At 29.0% G+C, this 10,809-nt stretch overlaps 1 protein-coding gene across 1 annotated transcript; it reads left to right on the top strand.

Moving 5' to 3' along the window:
- The first annotated feature begins 761 nt into the window (after positions 1 to 761).
- Positions 762 to 8,152, top strand: LOC129959953 (uncharacterized). Its single transcript, XM_056072873.1, has 3 exons — positions 762 to 819; positions 2,434 to 2,478; positions 7,067 to 8,152. The coding sequence occupies exons 2-3, from the start codon at positions 2,445 to 2,447 to the stop codon at positions 7,708 to 7,710; spliced, it is 678 nt and encodes a 225-aa protein (XP_055928848.1). The 5' UTR covers positions 762 to 819; positions 2,434 to 2,444; the 3' UTR covers positions 7,711 to 8,152.
- The last annotated feature ends 2,657 nt before the right edge of the window (positions 8,153 to 10,809 follow it).

The raw sequence follows: 10,809 nt of genomic DNA, 5'->3' as shown, positions 1-10,809 counted from the left end.
GCTTGATGTTTCAATTATAAACAAATTTATTAAGGAAAATTTGAATATAAATTTCAAATTTTTAATTGCTATTTGAAAAAAATCAAGCCAGTACGAATTTAAATCTGAGACTGTGTGCGAGCTCATGTAAAAGAAAATTTGAATTAAGTATCAGCTTTAATTTTCGTCGTTTAATTTTTTGATTAATGGCAGTTTTTTCTGCATATGTTCCACTTTTTGACATGAAAAAAAACAACATTCTGTTGCCTATTTTTGTCTAACTCACGTCCCCAAACATGCCAACACTTTGGGAAATAGAGCAAGCAAAAATAACATTATTGAATAAGAGGCAAAAAATTTGATTTCCTTTTCTGCAAAGTCATACCGGAATTTTTGAATGTTAGCATTTAATGAGCCGATAATGACATGAGCTCCGAAAATTCAACTATGGAACCTCTTTTGCAGTTTTTACAAACAATTTTTTAAAAATTTGTTTTACTTTGTTATGCCATTTACTTTTGAAACATAAAAAATAATGCGAGTCCTACATCAAATATACGCATTTAGATCTTTCTACATATAATACATTTCTATCTTATTAAGAGATTGCAGAAAATGTTAAGTTAAATGTAGAAGGGTTGTCAAAACTTAAATTCGAAAGCTGTCGTCGTTGCTATTTTTCAAGCAAATTAGTAACATCTGTTCGTTTTTGGCATATCTAATGCGTTATCTTCTGCTACTCTGATTTAAAGAAACTCTTCTTTTCTGATAAAATTTCCTATAAAAATTATCACAGACATTTTCCATTTACTAAGCATATTGTACTCTGTGGTTAACCAGGTAAGATTTTTTGTGTTCTCTATGCATTTATGCAACGTACCTAATTTTACTTGGAACATTTTCGTAAATGAATTTTATATCATTTTTAGAGAACTCGTAATTATCATCACCATGATGTTAATCTGAGCTCGTAAATGTCTTTTATATCTATTATAGAAAAATCTAAATTATTATCATGATGATCTAAATCTAGATTTGTTACTTAAATCTCGACGCGTGAAACGATAATACGGTTGCAAAAAATTCTGTAGTAATTTTATGCTTTTGGATTGTTTGGAAAAGAATTTAAAAAGTCATTATAACAAAAACATCATGAATTAAGATTTACTGAATGGTTGCTTATAATCAAATTTCTTTCTATTCAACGTTAATTAATTTCTGTTTAGTTGTTTAGTTTTCAGTTTCAAGAACACGATAAAGTTTTTAAAAAGAAAAATGGGGTAACAAGAAGAAGTAATTTAAGAAGATCTGATCTGAATTATTAACTAGAATATACATATCACGTAAAATTACTCAAATGATATTCATCTCAGAATTTTACAAAATGCGATGCATATAGAATTCAAGATTGAAATATTGCAATTTGATTTTTTAATTTATCATTAAGAAATTAAAATAGAATCTTTGCTGTTTTAAAAAGAATTAGGAATGAATTTTGTTAAGATTTAATTTCATTATGAAGTCCATTTCACAACTAAATTGCGTCTTCTTTATAATTTAAAAAAACTGAAAAACCCAATACTTTATGTTTTTATTGTCCAAAAATAAATTAATCGAAGTATAATTATTACAACTGTTGTGCAACATTTTATGCTTTTTAGATATTATAGTTTTGAAAATGAAATTACTGCCATAGCGGAATATTTTATGAATTATGAAATTTCTTCATTGTGACCTTTCGAGAAAAAAAAATGTAATTCCATTATAAAATTATTTTTTGTTAAGTCATAAGTTTGGTTTTACTTTCTCTTATTAAACCTGGCTTGCTTCATGTTTGTAAAGAAGGAATTTTTAAACGAATTTTTACTCACTTTCAGATGTTCTAGAGTTTAAAAAGTTAACTTATTTACATGTTCTTGAAGGTATTATAATATTTTAATACTTTAAGTATTTAATTATCAGTTAATCGACTCACTTAAATTGGAATTACACACGTGGCGCCCCCTGGTAATGAATTTTTTAAAAAATGATTACAAAATTTCATAATATTTATGAAGATGAATTATGAACTAATGATTTAAAAATAGAAAATCGGGAAAAGAAATTCATACAAAATATTTTCGAAATTTAATCATGAATTAATCGATTAATCTTAGTAATTTTTAATTCTATACAAATTACGCCACTTGGTAAAGAATTTCGGAAAAAAAATATTTCTAAATTCCAAAGTATTTTTAATAATGAATTATAAATTTCACACTAAAAAAAGTATAAAATTATAAAAATAAAAATTCTACTTTTTAATACACTAAATAAGATCATTTTTAAGAATCATTTTTATTAATTATTTTTATTTTTTAACTAAATAAATTCATATTCACGCTTGCATTATCATCTACTGTTACAAATTTTTAAAAATTGCTTCCTTTGATAAAGCTTATAAAATTCTTTTAGAGGAAAGAAGCATGCAGTTCGTCACAGTTATTTTCCTGGCCCTTGGTAAGTTTTTTTTTCTCTCTCATCGAGCTATAGATGTTCGTAATTTCAGTTATTACATACAATTTATGTTTAAGCTAATACTTTTCTTTATTTAAATGTACGTCTTAAAGAGTTGCTTTAAAATTTCAGCAATTTATTGCAAAAGAATCTTACTGAAAACGCTGAAGTATAACTTGCTTTGTTTATTTAAAGCAATTATTTTTTTTAAAAGTTCTCACTTAACAAGTTGGAACTATTTGAAAACACGCACATGACAATTAAAAAAAGACAAGAACCAACTCCAAGTTGCATTCCGAAAATGTATAAACTGCTATGAATTATTACAAGCAAAATCACATTGATTGAATTAATGAAAAAAAAAAAGAATTATACTGCGAGAAAAGAAAAAAAAATTAAATTGCTTATTGAGATAAGATGTAGAGAGACTATACCTTGAAAGGAGAAAAATTAGTATGTATATACGTAAGTGTGTGTGTGCATGTAATAATTTCTAATTAATCTACATTTTTTAAAAAAATTTCCTAATTACTCGAACGTCGGCTTCATTGTAACTTTAAATTCTGAGTTGCACAGGCTATATTTTTTCCCTACAGAACCGAAGCGCTGTGTCGGCAAGTTCTTTTTAAAAATTATATAAGCTCAAAATGCTTTCTCACTGACTCTCTTTCCTGCTTTCTTATTTCCTATTTGTTCACTGTGCTGCTTTCGTCACGGCTTTAACAAAAAAATTTTGACAAGAAAATAAAAATTGGAATTGAAATTTACCTTGTTGTTTTCCTTGAAATTATGAAGAATCAAAATCGTTTAAAGAACTCCATGCCTGTTTCTTCAAAGAATATTTTAAACCCATACACGCATAAACACACACATGCGCACACACACATATATATATATATATATAGCCTTCACCCAGCCCAAGCAAGCGAAGTAACCACATGACCCTCACTGCGTCAACTCGGTGGTGAGAATTTAGGATGAGTTCTAATGGTCATTACTGGTTGTAAGAGGTACAACTCATCATGGAAGTGGAGGCAACTCAAACCCCATAGCATTTTTTCTTTGGTAAGAGTAGTGAAATGAGTAATGAAATAATTTTATTATATCTTGTATCTCTGAAATGAAGATCCTACATTCAAATTAATTTCCTATTACTGTTTCATATTGTATGCAAATGATATAAATATACTTATATACATATTTTTGGCGGCTTTTCAAAAATAATTTTTGTTAAAAGAAGTAACAATAAATAGAATAGTTAAAATATTTCTGGCATTGCCATGTATAAATAAATTATGTCGCACAGTCAGCTTTTCATGTTCATATAGTTAGTTCATGTTTATTTGGGGAACTAAAATCGGCAGGATAGGTATTAAATCTTTGATGAATTTAATTAATATTTGAATCTTTCTTATTTTGAATATGGGTAAATTTTTTGGGATTTAAAAAAGTGTAGAAGTGTAGAGATTTAAAAAAGTGTAGAAGACAACTTAAATTGGCTTAAAATAAAAGTTATGTGAATATTAAAACCGAACACAATAATTCATTGCTCGTGGTTATATCATCTTGAATAAAAAAAAAGCAAAGCAAGCAAGTTAGCAAAAATAACATAGATCAAGGAAGATGTTGGAACTGTTAGCCACAAGTTGTATTCATCGTTTGCATTACTTGCTCATAGAATTCCAAGTATTCTAGAAGATTCAAGAATGTCTACGACTTCCCCGGCAGATACTGCGAATCATGTAATCAGTTCCTCGTTGTCAACGAAAGTGCCATACGCAAGTATCTTCTCCCACCCACGGAAAAATTAATCATGGCATGTTAAATCTAGCGATCGAACAGGCCAATGTATTGGACCGTAACTCGAAAATTTTTTGTTGGTCATGTAATTATGAATACTATGACTGAAATGAATGGAAACTCATCGTGTTAGAACTACAAGGAAGGTCACATTTACGCAGAAAGCTGTTCGGTGGGCAGAAGATAAGACAACGCGTTTTCTAGAAAGATAAAGTAATTTAACCCTATCAGACCTTCAGAAAGCAAATAATGTCAGCTAGCCACAAAATTGTCCGATGAAAAGTATTAGGGTTCCAATCCAGAAGGGGAATAAAGATTCCTTACAAGAACTATCTGAACTTCTGCACCCATTCTACCCCATCTACCACTCCAGGAAAACATATCTGATCCTGCATTACAGTGTGATTATGAATTGTCTAACTGTATCCTATCCCTCCCACAATTTTTTAATCACGATACTGGAAATATATATGGTTTTATTCATTATATTCATGATGACATCCAAAAGCTAGCAACCCAGGTATGGGGATCAGAAGCTTCTGATGTGGTAGTTGTTTCTCGCTTTCTTGTTGAGTATTGCTGTCCGCCAAGAGAACTCTTGCCGCAAAATGTTTTCATTTACAACGGTCGCTATAGAAACAGGTTATCATTCGAAGGATCCATTTTGGATCGATAATAGTTCCTTCAAATTTCTTACAATGGCACGTTTAATGCCAAATTGGCAACATCTGGTATTATAACCTTTGACTTTTGAAAACAAATTATTAGAATACCCGGAATCTTGAAAGTATCCGATATCCCTATCTTATGTATAAAAAGAGCAGCACAAATCAAATGAAAAAATTATATAATTATTTGTATAGCACACGATTGCACAATAAACCGAAAAAAATCAATTAAGAAATATAAATTAGCATTAGGATCAATTCATACCAAAAAATAATCCTTTTTATTTCATTTGTATTAAATTCAGTTAAGCAATAAACACCAGAGTCTCCAAGCAAACTCAGGATAATTCATCTAATTGAACATAAAAACTATAGTATAATTAGTCGTAATTATTTCAGAATTTTTATAAAAGTTGGTTTATATCTTAATATCAAATGTTCATTATTAAATATCTACGAAACCTTTTCGAAATTTATATTTATTTATTTTCTTAAACACAAAACTAGTAATTATCATGTTACAAAACATTTAAAAATTGTTTGTAACTGAATTTAATTTGTAACTTAATTTCAACATGCACATACTTTCTAAAACATAAATAACTTCGCAAGGTTTATTCGTAAAAATATTCAGATTTTTAAAACAATTCAACTGAACATTCAGGCGTGCTCCATAGATTTCAAACTTAAAGGAGAGTCCAAATAAAACCTTGTTTCCCTCCCCCATATTTTAAATATTGCTTTAAATTGTTTCTACAGAAAAAAAACCAACAAAAGTTTATTTCAGATTGTATTGCACATGATCAGAAATTTTTTTTCCGAAGCTTGAAAAAAAGAAACCCAATTATTACAAAGAAAATATTTTCTGAAGAAATGTCATTCAAACCGTAGATTGAAAAATGAGCTTTACAATTTCCATGAATAACAATATTCATTAGCAGTACAGCGATAAAGGAACAGTCCTCAGAGCAAAACATTCCAACTTTAGACATAATTTTGAGTGCTTGGGAGTTTCAAATCTCTAGTTTCTTAAATCGATAAGTAATTTTAAAAAATGCCTAGCTTTAAGAAACAAAACAAAAAAGTTAGTAAACAGCGAAATGCAATTACATTATTTTGGAAAAAAAATTAATAATATTTAAAAGCAGCAAGATATTTAAATATAAAGACACGTACAGTCGCTGCAAAAACGATGGACGAATGATCAAGAACTTTTTCACTGAACTTAAATTGATGCTGAGAATACAATAAACCCCTGAACTCCGACGGGTTCCTTTTATCCGAATCCTAGACACTTGGCGGCAAGAGTTCTCGTGGCAGACAGACAGCAAATTAAAGGGGTTGTTCAAGTTACCTCCAGTCTGGTGACGGTACATACCTTCGAAGGGTAGATGTACCGTATCCAATGATGACCATTAGGATTCAATCTTAGTTCCCGTCTTAGCTACAGTCCTGTCGGACAGACAGTCACTCAATTTAATCCTGAGTGCCTTCGGATGGGGCAAGAATAATTTCGATGTGGTTATATTCATGAAAAACATATACATTATGAAGATAACAGACTTAATATAGTATGAAATTCCGAATGAATATAACTGCGTAAATTGGAATAAAACAGGGCATCAAAGGGTTAGAGATGCTTAGTTAACTGCAGAAGTATTGATATTGATATAGCTTAAATAAATAAATTTACAGTTATTCAGATATCATTAATAAAAATAAAACACAAACTTCTGTTCAACTGATTTCAGATAAATGCCTTCATATAAAATAGACTGAACAAATATAACTTTCATTTATTTCATGTTTTTAATCAAATCTCTTAAAGTTTAAATGAACTTTTAATGAAATGTAATAGGTATATACTCCTTTCCCTTAAAAACAGATTGTATATTATTTCATAATTATCTTAACTTTGAATAAAATTATTTCATTTTTTCCACTTATTATTATCTTTGATTTCCGTAGTATTAATGCACGGAATTTACTTCTCTCTCTTTTAAGCATTTCTGTATTTTAATTTTTGCAAGAAAACTAATTAGATTCCAGTTTCGAAATAAAGATAGTTTCTTGTTGCGAATTATTACGAATTTCAAACATAATTAATATTATTCTTATTTCAGCTTTCACCTGCTGCATTGGTGACAAGCTAGATGACGCTAATAATTACTTGGATGAAGTCCTCACAGACTATCTGCCATCGGCCATTGAAGCTGAAAATTTAAGAGTTTACGAAATGCCAAACTTCTCTCACAATCACCAGGATAGAACGTCAGATGGTGCCGTGCTCAATACCAAAATTATGTACTGGGGAGGAAATTTGACTGGACTGCAAGACGTAGTGAGAGAAAGCTGCGAAGAGCCATCATGGTCATCGGGAAATGTCAGTTTGGTTTGTCATATAGTTACGCCCCATTTACAAATAGAGTATGAGGGACGATTTCAATCTATTAAGGGATACAATAACCCCTTCGGTGTACACATACGACAATTTGATTTTAGCCTCGATATAGATATCAGACAAGCGAAAGCCAGATTAGAAGTAACCTCTTCACCCCTCACTCAGATACCTTCAATAAAAGAACTAAGTCTCGTATCTAAAGGAGAGTTTTCTATAACTACCCACACAGCAGATACTGTCAAAGAAGATCCAACTGAAGGAGTAAAACATAGATTAGATGAATTTTTGCTCGATCTTTTCAACGGACCTTTCAAAAATGCTCTGGAAGAAGCTGTAAGGAGTGTTCGTTACCCTAAAAATGAATGATTTTATAGCTTTACATTATCCTGAAATATTAATTTATGCATTTAATTTTAGTGAATTGCACGAACTAATCTTCCTGTTATAATTTTATTGCAACTGAAGAAAATGTTAACTTTATTAATGTGTAAAAAATTCTTTTGATAGTAAATTAATTGTTGATTGCAATTAATGACATTAATTGCAATCAACAATTTATAATCAAGAGAAATTTATAATCAACAATTATAATTATTGTCATTTATAATCAACAATTTATAAACAAGAGAAATTTCGAAAAGAAATCCCATTCAAAATAAAGTTTAGATGTTAAGTTATACTTTATTAATTATTTTTCATTCTATCAGAAAAGTTTTAATATTGAGTGATAATGTCACTGCTTTGAATAAGTATAATAATTATTTATTTAATCTTCTTATTAAATAAAAATATTTGTCCACCTTCTGAATTTTGAAATTATTTTTGCAAGTTCATTCATAACAGTACCATCATCTTTCTCAGAGCTGAAAGAGAAAACTCACATTATAAAATAAAAGAGATTTATTTCAACTAAACGTACAGCATTCGTTCGTGTAATGCTTGAAACAATGCTTATGACTCATGATTTATTGTAGCTTGTTCTCTGAAAAATGGCGCGTAAATTAAAATAGTGTGGTTCATATCATCGTATTCGACTTCACACATTGATATTTGATCACATTTTAAGGAGGAGTCGAATCTGCAGTCTGAAGCTATAATTTTCTAGGCTTGGTTCGATTGTATTATACGTATATTCTGTGTGAAACGTTTTTTACTTCATACACTGAAAGAATAACTATCTATAAACAAAAACTAAAAAAATTGGCATCACTAAAAACTATTTTTTTAAAATAAAATATATATTATGAAAATGTAATGTAAAAGTTACTCATGTGTGATAATATGATCTTAAGTTAATAAGGAAAAACATTAACAACTCACTTAATTTTTAAATAATTTATAGTCTATTTAATCTTTCACAAAATCCCTTTCTATTGTACAAGAAATAATTTCGGGTTAAATTTGGTAACTCTTAAATCTAACGGTTTGACTCTTTGAGCAATTTTGGACCGTTTTTGCATCATGCGCATTGCAGCTTTCCGAAAATATATTTTTTAAAATTATTATTGCATTAAAATATTTTATTTGGTTTCATCTTCCTCTGTTAGTAATAAAGTTACCTTTTTGTAATACATTCACTCCACTTCTACAACTATTAATTTGTTCAAAGATGAGGTTTCATTTCTTTAAACCATTTTTGCCCAAATGTCCCAGAAATTGATTTATTATAATCCGCAATCAAAGGCTACCCCAAAACTTCATCAACTCACTATCAATATATACCCCATAATATATACACATTATTAATATATACTCTAAAAATTACTATACTCATACTAAAAATTACTATAACGTATACTCAAATATTTTGAAAATGAACTAATAGAAAACTAAGACAATTTTCCAGCTCTGTAAAATTGATTTTTCTGTCACATATATATTTGCATTTACCTGTATATTATTTTTTAAATAGAAGTGACACATAAATGAAAGCTTTTATGCAATTTTTCCATTGAGTTCATTCAAAATTTTGGTTCTTCAAATCAAGGTTGGTTGTAAATAGTTACTAATTGTTTTATGGAGTTTAAATTATTTATTTTTGAAGGAGATTCCTTTTATAGAACTCAGTGGCTTAATCAAACAAACTTAAGTGGAGTTTTAATTCTTAAGGCTCTCCACATTTACATTAAAGACATCCCTGTTTACTAAAGTAAGGAAGAAAATTCTGTTAATAGGTTCTCATGTTTTATCCTAAGCAAAATATTTATGTAAAATAACATTCACATGTATTCATGATGTTATTTACTTATTTTTCTATGTTATAGGTAAAAGCAAGAAAATTTGGGGAACAAAACAAACATGAGATTTCAATTTTCACCTATATTTTATAATAAGACATCTTGTACCTGACTGTACTCAGGATAATTTTCCTCTAGAATACAATTTTAAAGATAAAGTATAGTGAAAAAATTTCTACTAATATTTCATCTTAATTATATTGATGTTTCAGAACACTCTTTATGACGTCAAATACCTACAGATATCATATTCATTTCCTGCTTAACAGGATTAAATAGGAATAACAAACAACACAAAAGACACAGATATTAATCGAAACGCTTTTCACTCATTTTAAGCATTTAAAGATACAATAATTATTTTAAAAAATATCAACGAAAAATTTTAAATAGTTGAAATTGGAAAAAAACAATAAACTTGTGGAATTATCGTGTTTTGCTCACAGATCCTACAGGGATTTAGTTGCTACCATGATTATACAGAACTTTTTAGGCGAAAAGAATATATACAGCAAATCGTTAGACAGGAAATATTAGACAGGAAATCGTTAATTGAATAAGAATAACAGTTACACATAGCGTACCATCACATCCACAGCTTACCAGCTTACTCCACAGGCACAATTCCATAAAGATATTCATCCATTTATTTGATCTCCTCTTATATAGCTTTTTAACAAAGCTTGTCGTTACATGAAATTCCTCAGAAGAATCTCTAGATATCGGTTCCTAATAGTGATAGAACCCTAATTCTAGCATTTCCATTTCATTTCCGTTGCCAAAATTACCAAATTTGTTACCATGCCGCCAAACAGTCGTCTCAGTCCGGAAACGTTGACTTGGCATCTATTAAGTATCCCTGATAATCTCTCTTTCCAAACATAGACTAACATGGCATAACGTATTACAAATTCATAATACACACATACATACATGTGTACATACGCATAAAAAAATAAAAAAGACTCAAACAGACGCATTTTCCAAATTGTTTAAAAAAGCTTTCAAATTGTGGCTTATAGTATTTTATAATATCCTATAAAAGTTTAAATCTGGAAAAAGAAGATTATTTATATAAATGAACGCCAAAGGAGCTTATTCGTAATGAATCATTCCAAAGAGGTTTTTTTTATCTATATCGGATTTATATATATATATATATATATATATATATTTGAAATTTTTAAGAAATCTATTTGCTTTTTTTTCTGCATATCAGAATAATACA

This window comes from Argiope bruennichi, chromosome X2 (assembly GCF_947563725.1).
Source record: "Argiope bruennichi chromosome X2, qqArgBrue1.1, whole genome shotgun sequence".
NCBI classification, from domain to species: Eukaryota; Metazoa; Arthropoda; class Arachnida; order Araneae; family Araneidae; genus Argiope; species Argiope bruennichi.
Note: the sequence above shows the minus strand (reverse complement) of the source record. Positions and strands in the feature narration are given on the sequence as shown.

Coding starts and splice junctions, on each gene's coding strand:
- LOC129959953 (XM_056072873.1), top strand. CDS start 2,445: ATGCAGTTCGTCACAGTTATTTTCCTGGCCCTTG. Junction 2,479..7,066: donor AGTTATTTTCCTGGCCCTTG/GTAAGTTTTTTT, acceptor TTCTTATTTCAG/CTTTCACCTGCTGCATTGGT.